Genomic DNA, 18698 nt, shown 5'->3' with positions numbered 1-18698 from the left:
GTGGGAGTGAAACCAGCCTCAGTGCTTTACCTGTCATATCTAACTTCTTTTTCATGCCACTGCAGCACAGGTATGTTGTATGAAGGTGGGACTGAAACCAGCCTCAGTGCTTTACCTGTCATATCTAACTTCTTTTTCATGCCACTGCAGCACAGGTATGTTGTATGAAGGTGGGAGTGAAACCAGCCTCAGTGCTTTACCTGTCATATCTAACTTCTTTTTCATGCCACTGCAGCACAGGTATGTTGTATGAAGGTGGGAGTGAAACCAGCCTCGGTGCTTTACCTGTCATATCTAACTTCTTTTTCATGCCACTGCAGCACAGGTATGTTGTATGAAGGTGGGAGTGAAACCAGCCTCAGTGCTTTACCTGTCATATCTATCTGTTGACTGACACCAGAAAAAAGAGGGGAGGGGTTACAGTATGTGTAGAAAGCATACTTCAGTTCCAATAATGAAATCCAGTTATACACAAAAATCTTGCATTTGTGATGGTGCCTTAATGATTTTGACATGAAAGCAGTATAGCCTTTAGATGTTCGTTTGTACAGAACTGATAAGATTTAGCAGTAATGATAGATATGTAATGACACCTTTTTTTTTCTCTTGTTTTAGAAGTATACCATTTTTCTCTTTTATTCAGGTATGGGTGGTTGTCTTTTATTTTTCTCTTTTAAACGATATTCCAGTTGTGTGCAAAGCCATCTGTGGAGCATACCTTCAACGCCATTTCTTCATCTTGACAGAAAGCAAACTATCAGTCTTTGATTAACAAATAGTAAAGAGTGGTAACTCTCTCCATTACGCAAGGTACACAACTTCAAGTCAGTGATGCTTACGCTACCGATTCAGTTAGCTCACAGGTAAATAATAGGTACATTGGAACAAACCCAGACACTTCCTCAAAAAAGGAAGCGCCGGGCCTGTCCTTAAACCAATCATTTGACATGAGCAGAACAGCAAACATATATATGTTGTTTTTTTCATAAAAAAAACAAAACAATAGTAAACAAACAAACAGATTATAAAAAAAAAAAAAATCACAATATTCGCTTAAAAATGTAATTGATAATCATTACATAGTAATTATAAGTATGTTGTATGTTGAAAGACACGAACATTGCACATTGCCTATTGCACATTCATCCTGCACACTGTCACACATTATTGAGCAAATGATATCTAAGAAATTTAAACAAAGAGCAACCTATTATGCATGTACTTTCACATGTACTCGCATGCACGCACGCACGCACGCACACACACACACACACACACACGTGCGCACGCACATACACATACACACGCACAAAACATACACACATATTGTGACACATGCACACATACATAGTTCTCAGGAATTTAGAAGGTGGATTGAGTGTGGTATAGAGATAGACACATGTTAATTTCCCCAACACTTGTCAGCTTTATCTTTGCCCATCTGTTCTTTTCAATTTTTTTGTTTTCTTCTTTTTATTTTGGGTCCACCAGTTATCGGGTAATTCATCATGCATTTTCCCTTTGTCTGTATGTTGCTTTATCTGTGCTTTCAGGGTTCTGTTTGTGAACTTTGTGGCACTGGGATGGAACACGTTCCTGGCATGGATCACAGAAGGAAAGGAAAAAGCTGAACAGAACTGATGATACAAATTGTGTGAATATCAGTATAGCTGTAGATACACACACACACAGAGAAAGTGTGAACAGAACTGAAGATACAAACTGTACAAATTGTGTGAACAGGACCGTCAATGAAAAAAAAAGGTGAACAGAAATGAAGATACAAATTGTGTGAATAGAGCTGTAGTTTTGTTTTTTTTTGTGTTTGTTGTTGTTGTTTTATTTTGTTTTGTTTTGTTTTTTTAAATGTGAACAGAATTGAAGATACAAACTGTTCAAATTGTATGAACTAGTCTTGTCAATGAAAAAGTGTGTGCACTGACTTGTCAATGAAAAAAAGATGTGTGAACAGGACTGTCAGTGAAAAAAAAGATGTGTGAACAGAAATGAAAATAAAAAAATTGAATCAACTGTCCTTTGAACAAACAGATGAAGGTCAATACAAACTGTCTGGACCGAAAGAAGATAACCATTTTTTGTTTTGAATTGTCTGAGCAGAAGGGGTGACCCACCCAAATTGTGTGATCATCCAATTTCGTTCATGTAAAAAGATGTTGAATGAAAGTACTTTTTTGCCACCACTACTACAAAATGCAGTGTGAACAGGATTAAGTAAAGATACAAATCAAACAAACAGGTGTGAAGTAAAACTGCATGAAAAAATGAGCACACAATTGTTTTAACTTGTGATAGGAAATGTTTACATTTCACAGTGATTTTTCTCTTCATTTAGTATCTGAACAACTACTTTCAATGAATGTGAGGCCAACCATGTAATTTCTTTTCTGTGACTTCCACAGATCACAGATGTTGGAGTATAACTGGATATTTAAAAAAGAAAACCAAAATAACTTATCTATTTTTTGTTCACTGAGGGAGAAGCTCCAATAACTGTGTTCAGTATGTGGAAAAATAGGAAGAACCATGTTTGGTGGAGGTTTGCTAAACAGAGAACTAGTTATCTCTATGACTTTTTTTTTTCCATGTTTATAAATGAATTAAATATGACTTATCTGCCATTTCTTCGTGGTATCCCTTTTCCTTTCTTGTCGTACAAAAGATCTCTTTTCCATGGAAGTGCTTTTCAAAAAAAATATCAAAAATTCTTAATCAGGTTGTTTGGTTGTAAATTTTCAGAAGGAAAAATGCTGGCATACACGCATGTGCACGCAACTTCTAACAGTGCCGTGAAATGATTACAGAACTGTTTACTGTACCTGTAACTCTCTATTACCTGCTTCATCCATTCAGTCCCTTCAGCACATACAAAACTCTGCTGCCCGACTAGAAAGAAAAGACCTGAGCACATCACTCCTCTTTTGCATTATCTCCTTTGGTTCCGTCTCACACAGTACAAGATAAGCACTCTATGTTATAAATGTATTCACAAATCTGCCCCTTCCGGTCTCTTTGGCTGCCTTTACCACTACACCCCATGTCGCTGCCTACAATCGGCTTCAGATCCACTCCAGGCACAACAGGCAAGTGGTTAAAGCGTTGGACTTTCAATCTGAGGGTCCCAGGTTCGAATCTCGATTATGCCGCCTGGTGGGTAAAGGGTGGAGATTTTTCCGATCTCCCAGGTCAGTATATGTGCAGACCTGCTAGTGCCTGAAACCCCCCCTTTGTGTGTATATGCAAGCAGAAGATCAAATACGCACGTTAAAGATCCTGTAATCCATGTCATCCAGAATCGGTGTAATTATTAACTCATTCTATACTGCCCGATTACTTCCTTCATTATACTCTCTGTACTGGCCGTTTATGTTACAAGAAAAACATCTGAACAAAGAATGCAATTTCATACAGCTGTGAAATTTTGTGATGATATAAAAAATAGAATGGACCAACATTTCGCAAAGTTTCAAAGCAGTCAATTGACTGATTTACCATATTTTGAAAAAAATATGTTTCACAACTGACATAAAGGGGGCGAGTTTCTCTCATATAACAAATTTTTAAAATGTAGTCTTTTGTAACCACAGGCACTTCCTAATTGTAGCAGTTGAATGGACAAACGCTTATGCACAGTGGATATCCACTTTCAAATCAGTTTGCATTTGACTTTGAGCCACAGTATTTGCTGAATTCAACAGAGACGCCATCTTGTTTAGTGAGCGAGCGAGAAGGGTGACTGTACGCTCGCATGTATTGTACTCAAACAAAGGCATTTTCAGCCACAATAAAAGTACAGGTGCACTTTTGGGTGACTGTAGAACAAAGCTGTGCCGTTTAGTTTCACACAAAACTGTTTAACCTATGTACTACGAATTTTTAAACTCACAGTACGCAGTAGCGTACCATAGTCATGAAGCGTGTGCATAAGGTACGCTATAGTCAACTTTGCGTCCTTATGCATTTTGTGTATTTGTGGCACCGAGGTATCTTAACAGATATCCTCATAAACGTTGTGTAAACTCCATTCTGATACTCGTTCACATCCCTTCTGTCAGAGCATTACAAATTGTCTTTATAAGCATTGTTACATGCGTTTAACTGTTGCTGCCCTTCCGTTTGATTTGCTCTATTCATGTTAACCATTGGTACTAGTCATGTTGGGCGTTATGTTCATTGATTTACACATTTTTCTGAACAGCATTTGGATGCATGTCATGGATCCAAAAAAGGTTTGGGGTATATTATGTACTAAGCTTTTTTTCATTCCCACATTTTGTCTTCCAAGCTTTTACATCATTTTCAACATGAAATTTTTCGTGGCTGTCAACCTATTGGGGCTTCATGTAGCTGAAAAGTGGCTTTGTTGAACAGATGTGGACAGAAAACAGGGCTTTCCCCAAGCTCTACAGGTAAATCTGGGAATGAGAGATCAAACTGTTTTAATTTAGGCGAGATGGTAAATGGAGATCTCGTGTGTAGCATCTCTTGGCGCACTAATTCATAAACTAATAGTGTTCAGGCAGTTACCTTGTGCAGTTTAAAGCAACTTGGTTGATCAATGGCCCCTTTGTGGAGAATGTTCCTGAACATTTCATTGTTGAAATAAAATTCAATGATATGCATGCAATAGAAGGTAGCGTAGCTGTAGTTTAAAATGTTTTTAAGGTCCGCTTTCATATGCCTGCACTTTGTTGTGGCTGTCAAGGAGTCACTATTCACAATGCAAAATCCGTCCCCACTTTAAAAATAACCAGTTGAACCAATCATTCCAAGTGTTCCTTGAGTGACTACTGCAAATAATTATATAGCAAGGTTAATCGAGGTGGTTTTAAGAACTATCTTTCCACAGAAAATTCTTTGCATCAAGTACAAATCTAGTGTCAAGTCTCAAATTATTAAAATAGCCATGAACTGATGCTTTGTTTTTTTCCATTCAAGTATGTGAGAAACACATGAAATGCATTCTCAGGGTGCACTTTCATCTCACTGCACATGTACACATGCATTACTATTGTGCATGCAAGATTTGTTTTCACATCACCTGTAAGACGTAAGTGTATGCATGCTCAATATTAACTGCATGTAGAAAATTCGGTTGGCTGAACATTGCTTTCAAATATTTCTCGTCAAGATCACGCATACCCACTGCGTTTTGTTTTGTGGTCAGGTGGAAGAGTGGTTTACACGCACATTGATTACTTTCAACAGTGTGTGTGGTCACCAAAACTATGCCAGTGCATAACTGAACATTTTTAAACTGTGGGAGTAGATGGATGTGCATGTGAATTAAACTGTGCAAGTGCACAGGGGCATTTCCCCGTTCCTTCAACTCAGGCTGCAAGAGTGTGCCTGGAGTTAGTAAAATCATCATGCTGCCAGCAAGCTACTAACTCAAGCACATAACTGGATTCTTTCACTGTCAAGACTTGCCCCACCACTGTCCACAAGTATTTTCTGGGCCACATCATGAGCTCAGATTATTCTTCAACAGGCAAAAGAAATAAAATATCACTGCAGCAATGTCAGTGAATTGCTTTAGCTAATTCAAGTCTGGCTTGACACTGTTGGCAAATGTAACCCGACAGATCAGCAGTTGTGCGAATGTGCATGGGGGTATTGTTTTCAGTGCAGGTCTGCATGTGTAAGCGAGTATGCGCACACGCGTGTCAGTGCGTTTTAGTGGCGTGTGCAAGCATGCATTTATGTGCATGGTAAAAGGCGTTTGCACATCTGTCAGTGTGCGTTTGTGTGTCCATCTGTGTATTTGCGTTGTGTGTGCGTGAATGATAAAAGCAACGGTGATCATGAAATGTACTGGCGTCCAAATTACAGGCCACACATGTTTGGTAAACCAAACGATCAATGGGTGCCACACCAGTGAAGTGAGCCACACCAATGGCCGAAATCAATGTTTTGAAAGTTCATCTTCGGTGACAAACGTGTGCGGCGCTTCTTAGCATTTGCTGTGTGTGCGCGCATTTATGGTTTCAGAGTCAGCAAAATTGTATTTTTCTTGGCTTTTAACGCTGTAGTCCGGGGGCCCAAATTGTAGAAACTACGGAAGAATCATGCACTAGGCAGGTCCGACTGATCTGCAATTGAAGGAAAATTCCAACTGCCAGTGTTTGTTCAGTGCAGACTAGTTAAGTCCATTTATCTTCAAATGACATTGAATAGCATCCCAGGCCTAAACTGACACCATTGCAGTAATATTTGTGCTCTTGATTTTAAACAGTTCAGAGAAAAAAAGGAAAAAAAGTAAAATGCAAAGATACTATGATGTGGAGGTTTGCAGCAGTTCATGGTTTTTGCACATACCCATGACCTTAGAGTTTTGACAGGGAGACAGTGTGTGCTAGTGTCATGTGACAAACTTTTTTCTTTCTCTTAATTGGATGTAAATTCTGATTCAGTCCCAATTTGTGCAACCAGTTCAAAACCATCTTGAAAGCCCCTGCTCAATGCCTGCATCTGATAAAGTGAAATACTTTTTGCATCGGACCTGTCATCCAAACTAGACAGTGACCCAACCAATTTACAAAAATCTAAGTTTGAAGAGGGGTGTGGGGGTTTGCAATATTTAGACCTACTTGCATGAAGGAGCTTTGTGGATGAGAAGAGGCAAGGAAGATAATTCAATCAAAAGTGTACAAACAGTATATTAATAAAATCACTGACCACACAAGATGGATCTCATCTTTCCTGAACTGAAGATTTTATTTTGCCCTTTGCACAAAAAAAAGAATTTCCTAAAAATGTTAACCTTTTTTTCTTCGGAACTCTTTCCTGTGTAGTTTGGACTGCAAAAGCCAAACAGACAAAGAAATCAGAATGGAACATGCCTGTCGTTTTAAAAGCAGCACACCTAAGGATGAATCATTTCCAGGTACAACAGGGCATGAGCTACTGCCTCGACATGAACAGTTCAGGGGGGTCTGTGTGGCAGACAAGGGTTCCAGTAAACATCACTTTTTCTTGGCAGCAGCCTTGGTCACCTTCCCAGTGACATCAGCCTTCTCCACGGACTTGATGACACCAACAGCCACGGTCTGCTTCATGTCACGCACAGCGAAGCGGCCCAGGGGTGGGTACTCGGAGAAAGCTTCCACACACATGGGCTTGCTGGGCGTCAGGTCAACCATGGCAGCATCACCAGTCTTCACGCATTTGGGGTTGTCTTCCAGCTTCTTTCCAGAGCGCCTGTCACACTTCTCTTTGATCTCGGTGAACTTGCAGGCAATGTGAGCAGTGTGGCAATCCAGCACTGGGGCATACCCACTGTGGATCTCACCAGGATGGTTCAAGATGATGACCTGGTTAAAAAAAAAAGAAAAGAAAAAAAAGTTTACCCAGATTGGTTGACAAAATGCTTTCTTCTTAAGGTCACTACTGATAATCCCCCCCCCCCCAAAAAATTGACTTCTTTTTGTCACTGCCATGCCAAGTGTAACAAGTACTAGAGCTTTGTATGCAAGATCCATGCTTCAGTTTCTCTTGTGATCCTTCACAACTGGAAAGAAAAGTTCCAAATTGATGGAAATCAGTACAAAATTCTCTACAATTCACCCAGGAATTCGAGTGAACATTTTGGGACCTGTCAGACTAACTTCTGCACATATAGGAAATTTTCTTTTTTGTCAGCATGTGCACACACCTGGGCATAGAAGGTCTTGGCTCCCTTTGGTGGATCATTCTTGCTGTCTCCGGCCACATTGCCACGACGGATGTCCTTCACAGAGATGTTCTTCACGTTGAATCCAACGTTGTCACCAGGCACAGCTTCCGTCAGAGCCTCGTGATGCATCTCCACAGATTTCACCTGTACCAAACCAACAATACCCAGACTATTACAAAGAAGCAGAATGATAAAGCATTAATCTAACCAAAACTCTCCAATGTACTTTATGCATGCTGGGTATTACAGGTAGCCCGTAAGTATTAGAAAGTCAAGAACTTTTGCTTGTTGGAAAGTCCAACTCTTCAACCACTCGGCCATTGTGCCCGTCTAATTTCTTGTACCCACTTCGAAAATATATTGAAATTACCTGCACAAAGGAGTTTTATAACCCACTTCTGCATACACTACCTACACTTTGAAAACAAAGGTGACTTTTTCATCAGTTAACATTTAATTGCGCAATAGAAAAATGCAGCAAAAATACTTTACTCTGATTTTTCACTTTTACATAGCTGTTAGTACCACTGCTGTTCTCTACTTTCACATAATCAAATATGAAGGGCAGTATCCTGTACTGCTGCATCACTGTAAATATTGATAAGTTCTGCATGTTCATCTTAAGTATAGCCAAAACTAAATTCACTAGTGGGTCACAGTTAAGGGGGGACTTGGCGTGCATTTTTGATGAAAAATCACCAGTAAATGTGTTTTGGGGTTTTTGTAAATTTTGAAAGAATAATATATCTACAAACACTTTTTGGGTGTCTTTTGCTTTAATTTTGCATAAAAGTGTGTGTAATTGTACTTTTTTTTAATGTAGGTGGCCTCAAATATTTATCGGAATTTGAAGTCGAATCACAAAAATCGCTATCTTCAGACCCTAGCAACCACCACTTTCGTTTTACCAATTGAGGTGTGTGACCGCTCGTTTGAAAGCTAAACATGCGCTCTTTCCGGTCAACCTAATTTCATATGCAAACAACCTCAGTGCGAGAGCTCCGCGAAGCACGAAATGGCTCACCCAACAACAGTGTATAAACCGGTGATTGGGCCTAAGCTGTCACGAGGGTAAATCCATGATTCTGATTGGCCGAAACTCCAGTCATCCGCCATCTTTGTTCATAGCGTCTGTTTCGAAGTGAGCGAACTAGGACATTCATTTTGTCAGTTTTAGGCACAGTTTTGCTTTTTTACAATGCCAAGAAAGTTTGGAACGAGGTTTAGAGTACTCCATAAGTTTGGTACAAAGAATAGAAAAGGGAAATGTGGAAAAGCCAGCCACCAATCACAGCAAACTGAGGTCGAATCGACAACCTGTGAGCCGACTCCATCAACGTCGTCTGCTATGGAATACCCGTCCTCTACTTCAAAGAAAAAAAAAAAGGACTTTCTAAAAAAAGAAGGCAGTGTCTGATTCTAGTGAAGAAGTAGATGAGTCTGGACCCAGCAAAAAACAAAGACTGGAAGAGGAAGCTGTAGAAGAAGTGAGAAGTGACGATCTCAACATCATCATGAACCTGAGCTGCCTTCAGTCTCTCATCGATTCCAGTGGTGCATTGTGTCCAGAATGCAAAAAACCGGTAAGTCGATCGTTGATTTCTTTGTTTATTTTTCGTTTTCTTTATCATTCATACTTCTTCCTGGTCCTTGTGAAGTGTGAGAGGAGAGATAGATTGTGGTGTGAGGGGGTGAGTGGGGGGCTGTGTGTGTGTCGTAGGGTGTGTGCGAGAGGTAGTGTGTTTATTCAATCATGTGTGTGTGTTCCAGGTTGTGTTTATTCAGTGTGTGTGTGTGGCTGCTGAGTGTGTTCAGTGTATTAGTGTGTGTTTCAGGTTATGTGTTTATTCATAGTGTGTTTGTGTGTGTGATTATTCTGTGTTTGAATATGTTTCAGGTTATGGGTTTGTTCATTGTGTATGTGTATGAGATGTGTATATTCCATGTGTGTGTTTCAGGTTGTGTTTGTTCAGTGTGTGTGTGTGTGTGTGTGTAAGACTGCTTGTACAGATGTGTGTATATGTTACAAATGTATGAAGCTGTGCAAAAAAAAAATTGTACTGTAATGTATCATGTGTTTCAGAGCCTGAGGGTGACTGAGGGAGGTCAACAAAGGGTCCTCGGCCCTGCTGGATGTGATGCTGGAACTGGAGCTTGTGGGAGGAAGCACTCTGGGTGACTTTGTTTTGAAAGAGGACACTGCCAGGGTGGTGAAATCCAGCAGAAAATCATCAGAAAAGGAGAAAGAGAAGAGAAAGAAAATAGAGATGGTGCGACGCATGGAACACCAGGAAAGACAAGAAAGAGAAGGGGAGGTGTATGGGCCTGGGCAGTTTTGAGTGTTTGATTTCCAATGCCACATAGAAAAAACTGTACAGAATGTCTTGATAAGGTATCATACTTGATAATTATTGGAAAATGATAGTAATACTATTGAAAATTGTTCCTTTCATTTGTCCACCTTAAATTCTATCTTTGGAGTCAAATTTCTCAAAACGACTTTTTATTCCATACGTATGTACTGCCCTCTAACTGTAGCTAAGTCTACATCAGCTCCTCCTTTACTGTACAAGTTCTACAACAGCTATTGCCTTGAAATTTTGCATATAGATGGAAAAATGGCTTCTGAGTGCAATGAAACCATTAGAAAGTATGGATCTTGGACAGTTTTAGTGTTATATTAGGTTAAAAATAATTATTTACATTTGTCAATTTTCTCCATAGTCTTGGCGATGGTATTTACATTTATGTACATTTATACATACTAATTTATGTCTATTGCACTCTTCTATTCATGTCCTTTGTATTGATTATGATTTTAGCTTCAATACTACCTAACTTTGCAAACTGTAGAGGAGGAGCAGACGTACTCGTTTTCGACAGCACAAAAACAAGAAAAAAAATCATAAAATTATTTCTATGTAACATGAACATTTGAAACTTTGTATTCTAGCTCCAAATCCACTTTGCTGTCTATGTGCAAAATTTTATGGCAATAGCTTTAGTAGAAGTCGAGATACAAAAATACTAGAAAAATGCACGCCAAGTCCCCCCTTAAGTATGTGTAATTAAATGCAAGAAAAAAAACTGGGGCACAAGGTCATGGCACTGTTACCAGGCATGCCAAACGAGAACGAGTCAAGCTTATTAACAGAAAACATTTACACACAGCATACCTCAGTGGTGATCTGGGGTGGGGCAAATGTGACCACCATGCCAGGCTTCAGAACACCAGTCTCCACACGGCCAACGGGCACTGTGCCAATACCTGTGAAACAAAAACATACATTTTGGTGTGTTTTTCTTAGTAATGTGTGAACATTCTTCAACATAGATTAAAGATGAGACAAAAGGAAATTTCCCGCCTAAAATGTTTCATCTGACATACCATGACCCAGACTCGACAGGCATCCGAAGTCCACTACTACCCTGCTGAAGGACAAAAAACCCAAAAAAAACAAACCAAAAAAAGGCAAGGCCTTCAAGACTCACTTGTGATAAATTACGTCCCCTAGCATTAATTATAATTTCCCTTTTTTCTGCACCAAAACGTTTGCAAAATAAATAAAAATTCCATGCTTAGCAAAAGAAGTTCCTGTTTGAACAAAAAATGACTTCTCTAGTTGTGTCAGAATAAGAGGTCAAAGTGCCAAGTTTAGAGAATACAAAAAATATAAATATAACAGTAAATGCAGTTTGCATATAATTAGGTTTTTTTTGGGTGCCCATCCCAGGTGCAAGATGACTGGAAAGAACTGAATTTTTCCTATTTTTATGCCAAATTTGATGTCAACTGACTATTTGCAGAGAAAATGTCAATGTTAAAGTTTACCACGGACACACACACGAACCGAACACTGGTTAAAACATTCTGTTTACACAAGCGAGTCAAAAAAGTAGATGCATCCAGTTACCTGCCCCCCAGAAAACCAACTCCCCAGAATCTAAACAAAAGGTATAATTAAATGAATCTTTCCTACATTTTGTCAGACCAAAAAAATCAGAACAGTTTTATTGATGCACACAAACTTGTACCTCCAATCTTGTAGACGTCCTGCAGAGGCAGACGGAGGGGCTTGTCAACGGGACGCTGAGGAGGGGCGATGCTATCAAGGGCCTGGAGGAGGGTTTTTCCAGAGAAACTGCCATCCTTGCGTTCAATGTTCCATCCCTTGAACCACTTCATGTTGTCACTCTCCTCCAGCATGTTGTCTCCGTGCCAGCCAGAGATGGGGACAAAAGCCACAGCCTTTGGGACGTACCCGATCTTCTTGATGTAAGTGCTCACCTCTTTCTCGATCTCATTGAAACGTTCCTGTAGACATAACAGCATTCAGACAATTCTAGAACCTGCTTGTACTAACAATTTCAGCATAAAATCAGAGACAGCAACTCTATGCCAAAAGGAAATTTCACCCGAAACAAAAAAGGGGGAGTTCGTATTATACTCCCCGTTTGGTTAAACATACATACCATGTCAAACTGATGCAAACTAGGCCTACAAGTTTGCTCTTCTGAGCCAAAATTTATTGCAATTCAGTGAAACATTTCACCATTAGATCACTGTCTCCTAGCCAATGATTCCAATGGCCAGCAAAGAAATGTCCCATTAAGCACAGCAAGAACTGTGCGGACAGATGGGCAAGCCTTAGTTTGACATGGCAAGCATATTTACCAAAACTTGAGTATAATACGAACTCCCCATTTTGGCATCATATACTGTACCACATCAAACTGATGCAGAACTCAAAGGAAACAGAGGATGGCACTGCCTTTTGCAAATAAAACCATTACCACTAAAGTGTGTCTGGTGATCACTTTTATTTCAACAACCATCAACTTACACACTTCATATTAGTTATTCTGAAAATAAGAGTAATGACCGTCATTCAATGTTCTGATTTTTTGTATTTCATGGGGAATTCCTGGTGATCAAACACTTTCTTGCACTCATTTATTAAAAGTACCCTGTTGTTAGGCGCACAGTTTCTCCAAGCCGTTGCTGCCATTTTTGCATCCTAACGACATGATTCAAAAAGCTGGTCGGCACCAGCAATGTCAGGCAGTAGTTTTATAATCCATTCTAAAATTAAAAGAGCTTCCATTTTATACCAAGGATGTATTCAAAACTTATTGCCAGTTCTGAGAAATATATGCGTGTAAAGTGTATATATATATATATAAAAAAAATAATTTAAAAAAAATAAATAATTTTTTTTTTTTTTTTTTTTAAAGCACAACTCGCCTATCAACACTACAGTCGCAATATGCTGGGTTTTTATTTTTATGCATACAGGGAAAGGAAATTTTGTTTTCTCCGCATAGGCAATTTTTATCGTTACTGTTTAACTTTGAAGTCATAATTGGACACAAAACAACACCAAAGAATCGACAGAAAGAAAATGCGAAAAAAAAACTTAGCCGTATGAAGTGCACAGGAACAGGTGTCAAGATGGCTGCCGGAAAAAGAGGGCGCAAGCCAGGGGAACAAAGGAGAGGTTACCTACTTCCGTAGTACGTTTCCTCCGCATCGGCGGATAGTAGTTTACACAGGACAGGAATGTCGGACCCCTGCCGGAGTCTGCACTAGTTTGGTCACGGTGAAAGGAAATTTTCTATCTAAAATTATGTTGAAATAACATACTTACCGTGACCCAACTAGCCCCTGCCGGAGTCTGCACTAGTTGGGTCACAGTAAAGTATGTAATTAAACTACAAATACTTTACTGTGAAACTACTACCCGCCTATGTGGAGAAAGTGAAAGTAGATATGACCGATTACCCTCCTTTTGGATCCCTGACTGGCTTCCTCTTTTTCCGGCAGCCATCCCGACTCCTGATCCTGTGTTCTTCATACAGGTAAATTTTATCACATTTTCTATCAATTCTTTGACACTCGTGTTTTGTGTCTGATGAAGACTTAACAGTCACTAATTTTCTTAACTCGTTTGGACAATCGAGCTAGAATTATTGCACAATCGCCCTCTACCTCGGGTAAAGGGTGATGAATAGGTACAGTATTTGGGACAGAAATTAAGCCTTGTGGCCTTGGTAAGTTTGAACAAGAATGGAAATCTAACTTGGCAAAAACACTGCTATAATCAAACACTAGCCAGGATAAGTCTGGATGTCTCTGCTACTCTGGTCATGGTTGGGTTCGACCAACAAATTGAAACTGGATAAAATTAGTCCTGATCTATCAACATTTTATATTACTTACTTGGCTGTAATTACAGCTGTCCATCTTGTTGACACCGATGATCAGCTGCTTCACACCCAGAGTGTAGGAGAGCAGAGCATGTTCACGGGTCTGACCCTCCTTGGAGATGCCAGCCTCAAACTCGCCCACACCAGCAGCCACAATCAGAACAGCACAGTCAGCCTGTACACAAGAGGCAAATTATATATGGAGGTAAAGACTCATCTTGCAATGAAACCAAATAACAGGATGTAAATCAAGGTAAACACTCATCTTGATTAGTTTAGGATACATCTTACAATGAAACCAAATATCGGGATGTAAATCTTTCAAAATTCTCCACAGTCCCAAGTTCATGACAAGTCTGAAGAATGTATGATTAATGAAACTGCACAAGAGACAGCACATATAAAATCTGAGTACATTGTACCTTCACCTCCCTTACATAAAATGTTTATTACTAAGCATAAAATTGAGAGAAATTGTAATTAAAAGGAAATTTTCTAGCCCTCAAAATCCTTGCCATAAATCAAATACCTGTGAAGTTCCAGTAATCATGTTCTTGATGAAATCACGATGACCAGGGGCATCGATGATAGTGACATAGTACTTGGCAGTCTCGAACTTCCACAGAGCAATGTCAATGGTGATACCACGTTCACGCTCTGCCTTCAGCTTGTCCAACACCCAGGCATACTTGAAGGAACCCTTGCCCATCTGTACAAATATAAAATTGTATGATAGGCCGAGTGCTTTGGAAAGTACTTCAACACTTTTTACATTCATGATCACAAAATTTAGTGTTGGTGCAAGCAAACTCCATAGCTCACCGAGCTTTAAATACTTATTTGCAAAGCACAGCCATGTTGTATGTAAGATGCAAGTAAATGTTTTTAAGATAACCCCCTCCCAAAATCTTAATGGCGGGTTTGAACACCTGAACATTTTACAGGTGTAAACCCAACACCCTGCCCCCCAAAATCTTCATGGCTGGTATGAACACCCGAATTCATTTTCAACTTAGACAAGCACATATAGCCAAATCAAGGCCGAGGACACTTCAATCTCAAAGAATTTCATGATATTTTATGATTCCTTCTTGAGACATCACAAAAACAATTTGAAAGCTATTCCTACAAGGTTTTAAAGTACTCGGAAATGACATTCCACAGGCTTTGATGCTGTTGGGTTGTCTGAATAGTTAATCACTGTCAGGCTTCTAAGAAACAATGCAAAAGGAAATTTTCTATCTAAAATTACGTTTAAATAACATACTTACCGTGACCCAACTAGTGCAGACTCCGGCAGGGGTCTGACATTCCTGTCCTGTGCAAACTACTATCCGCCTATGCGGAGCAGACAAAACTACGGCCGATAACCTCCCAGAAGTAGGTAACCTCCCCTTTATCCCGCTGGTTATCGCGCAAAAAGTACTTTAAGCATTTTTTCATACTAACCTCCTGGGCTTCTTTCTCGAACTTCTCGATGACACGCTTGTCAATGCCACCACACTTGTAGATCAGATGGCCAGTGGTGGTGGATTTTCCAGAGTCCACATGGCCAATCACCACGATGTTGATGTGAATTTTACCCTCCTTACCCATTTTTCTTTATTTGGTTTCAAGTGACGTCACTGTAAGAGAAAAGTTAACATTTACAATAGTACACAATACATATGCATAAGCTTTACCTCAAATGTGCAATGGAACAAGTGGATGATAATCTGGTCAAAACTGTCCTTACCAAAATGGGCCATGGATGACCCAAGCTACCAAAATGGTGTCACTACATAAAATGCAGTAATGGGTAATACTAACAAGGGCATAAATGATGCCTTTGCAATACTGGTATGTCAACCTGCTGACATGAGCAACAATCGAAATTATATGCACCAAACTCTACAGAAACTATTGTCACACATCCCGCTGTTGGTCATGCCACTCATCGGTCAAGCCAGTGACAACTCGCAAAAAAGGGGCTCTTTCCAGTTTCCCTTTTTTTTTTTTTTTTTTTAAACTTCCCAATAACTTCAGCATTTCTACTTAGTTTTCCTGAACACGAGCAAGCCCAAAAGTCAAGACGATCACCCATAAGTCAAGACAAGCAAGCCCATCCAGTCAGTTTTGATGTCTTCCTATTTTAATCATAAGGCCAATTGAACCAACAGAATGCCTTCATAGTTACTATAAATCAATGCCGATTTTCGCAATCTTAAACCAATATGGAATAGTACTCACCAACTTAACCCATAAAGATATTCTACTAATGTTAAGTTTGGTTGACTCAATCCGAAATCTGAAGCAGGTGCGAAGCAGTTTGATATTTGTTACAAAACGTTATTTCTTTATATCCCTTCGAATCTTTAATATTCAATCGACTCCATTAATTTCATACAATCCTCGACACCAAATGTCTGAAATCTGAATGATGGTCAAGGAAAAGTAGTTCATAACGCTGCAAACTAGAGCATGCCGTCAAGGCTCGAGGTTATTTCATATTCATCAAACTGCTACAATTAAAGAATAAACGGAACCCTACTTTGATACCGGACGTATCTACAATCTCTATGTTAATATCACAGCTATCGAAGTGAAAGGCTTGCGGAATAAGTCCTGTCTTTTTTCATCTTTTTTTTTTTTGGCAAACGTGGCATGGCGGCACCGGCTGTGAAAGGTGCAAAACCATACAAGTCTGAGATTTTCTAAATCAACGAAAATAAGCCTAATATACATAAAATTCTTGATCTATACAAACAACTATTGTTTATGTTCAAACCTTTACAACATCTAACCCTGATGAGTGAAAAAAGCAAAGATTGTTACGGATATAGTGAGCCAACTCTCACATACCTTGCTGCTTCGCTAGAGCACAGGCGGAAAAGGACCGAACCGGATGTGACGAGTCACGTGATTCCCTGTTAAAGCGCCTAGAGGGGTACAGCGAATGGTATAGCTCTTGATTGGTCAGTAGCCTTCACGTGACATGCCGCGACGGTGACTAAGATTATTGGGCCTGACCACGAGGACAATCCTACCGAACGAGATTGAGCAACATCCGAGCCAACTCATGAACTACTGACATAACTGACATTAAAAGCAATGATAATTTTTTTTGTACAATTACATATTTTCTTAATACTTATAAGTACATTATATATTGTACTTTCGAAACCGAGGTTCATCCATTCCGACGTATCCTCGTGGTTAAATCAGGGCTACAACTCGGGTCACTGCAGTTTTTAATCAATTTCAATGGGATCTTCTTTTTTTAATCCACTAAAAGAGTGGTGTTGGACACAAATTCAGACATTTCCCTTTATTTTAGACCACTTACAAAGTGGTTAAATTCACACCCATTTCCCTTTCTATTTTTAGATCAAAGATTCACACAGAACAGAAAACTTGACTAAGGCGGTTCTGAACATACTTTTTTGCAAGTTTTGTACTTGGAAAAAGTATTAAATTGCTGTATATTTCAAATTACCAACTGCTATTTCATGAACAGGTGGAATTACACTTTAATCATACCAAAAAAGTAAACATGGGTAAAATGCTTCCTGGGATCCATGATCTTGTTAATTATCTTACCAGTTCCAGAGATCTACCTCTTCTCATAAGAACAGTCAAAACTTTAATATGTAGCCTTTGTCTCTATTGTACAAATTCTTCCATTACTTGAAGTTCATAAGGTCATCTTAAGATCTGTCTAAAATGACAACAGTCCAAGACATAGTAATTTAACAACAAAAAAATATTTCACAATGGTCTTCCATGGGTCCACACAAGAGCCCTTTTAAAGATTGTAATTACTTCTGCTGTCCAACAGTCTGTTTTGGGCTTTTTTTCTCCAGAGATTTATCAAACATGTGATGTGATGGTGTGCCGATTTCATTTCAGAAATCCGATGTTAAATACTGGTGTGGAGTGTTGGCCTGGTGGTAACACATCTGTCTGGTAAGCAGAATTGGATTGTAGTGACTCAAATCCCAAAATCACCAGTATTTTCTCCCCACCCACTACGTAGTGGTTGCCTGGACGCTAGTCATTTGGACGAGATGGTTCCATATGCTGCATGCACTTAGCACATGTAAAAGAACCTACAGCAGCAAAAAGGTTTTCCCTGGCAAAATTCTGTAGAAAAATCTACTTCAAAAGAATAGAAAAACAATTTCAAGCAGTAAAAATACTCTGTCAGATCTCTAGTTACTTGCCTGAACCCCCTTGTGTGAATACACATGCAGAAAATCTAATGCTAAAGAACCTGAATTCTCGAGTGTTTGGTGGATCACGGAAACATGAATATACCAAGCATGCAGCAACCACGACAGATTCACAAGTGAATTTATCTTGGTCATGTTATGGAAAAACAAAGAAAAATGTCAATGGCACCGGCATAACATAAAACGGAATCCCTGTAAATTGTAATCCTATTTCAGTGTACTTCGTTCTTGGGCATCTTTTCACTTTTTATATATCTTTTTTAAGCGTTGTACAAGCATATGAGAAAAGAATTTAGCATGAAATCCACTGTTCGCTTGAATGATACAAAATAACACAGGAAACCTGTAACTCAAAATGTCTGGGTCATTGTGATTCTCAAATTTTTGAAGCTTACTCAGCAACTAGCGGAGGGAAATGCAAGCAAGCTGTGTGACCCATTCTTTCCAAAGTCAAATCTATATGTATGACTATGATGGTTGCTAACTCAGTAACTCGTAGAAAAAATAAAGCAAGCTGTGTGCCAGACTAAGTCAAATTCATTCACATATGATAATTCGTTTTACCTGTTGTCAGCAGTTGGTCTCTG

At 39.3% G+C, this 18698-nt stretch overlaps 2 protein-coding genes across 3 annotated transcripts in view; one reads left to right on the top strand and one right to left on the bottom strand.

Annotated features, from left to right (window-relative positions):
* LOC143291115 (mitochondrial inner membrane protein Mpv17-like) overlaps positions 1-7035 on the top strand; it is a 23843-nt gene extending 16808 nt beyond the window's left edge. Inside the window, exon 7 of the mRNA XM_076600744.1 lies at positions 1554-7035. Within this exon, the coding sequence (XP_076456859.1) occupies positions 1554-1641 (88 nt within the window). The 3' untranslated portion in view covers positions 1642-7035. The remainder of the gene's footprint in view (positions 1-1553) is intronic.
* LOC143291114 (elongation factor 1-alpha-like) lies at positions 6712-18698 on the bottom strand. 2 transcript variants are annotated; one of them, XM_076600743.1, is made up of 8 exons: positions 18676-18698; positions 15350-15525; positions 14430-14609; positions 13914-14075; positions 11729-12008; positions 10870-10961; positions 7673-7837; positions 6712-7331 (listed from the first exon to the last, which is right to left on the bottom strand). In XM_076600743.1, exons 2-8 carry the CDS (start codon positions 15494-15496, stop codon positions 6984-6986), a joined length of 1374 nt encoding a protein of 457 aa, XP_076456858.1. In that variant the 5' UTR covers positions 15497-15525; positions 18676-18698; the 3' UTR covers positions 6712-6983. The 2 variants fall into 2 exon arrangements, with proteins under 2 accessions (XP_076456858.1, XP_076456857.1); XM_076600742.1 differs by lacking the exon at positions 18676-18698 and adding an exon at positions 16742-16884.

This window comes from Babylonia areolata, chromosome 16 (assembly GCF_041734735.1).
Source record: "Babylonia areolata isolate BAREFJ2019XMU chromosome 16, ASM4173473v1, whole genome shotgun sequence".
Taxonomy (NCBI): Eukaryota; Metazoa; Mollusca; class Gastropoda; order Neogastropoda; family Buccinidae; genus Babylonia; species Babylonia areolata.
Note: the sequence above shows the minus strand (reverse complement) of the source record. Positions and strands in the feature narration are given on the sequence as shown.

Bases quoted from the DNA above. Each gene is read 5' to 3' on its own strand.
- LOC143291114 (XM_076600743.1), bottom strand. From the start codon at position 15,496: ATGGGTAAGGAGGGTAAAATTCACATCAACATCGTGGTGATTGGCCAT. The intron at 14,076-14,429 runs GTATTTGATTTA...TCTTGTGTACAG, and splicing joins TGATTACTGGAACTTCACAG to GCTGACTGTGCTGTTCTGAT. The intron at 7,332-7,672 runs GTGTGTGCACAT...TTTTTTAACCAG, and splicing joins CCAAGACCTTCTATGCCCAG to GTCATCATCTTGAACCATCC.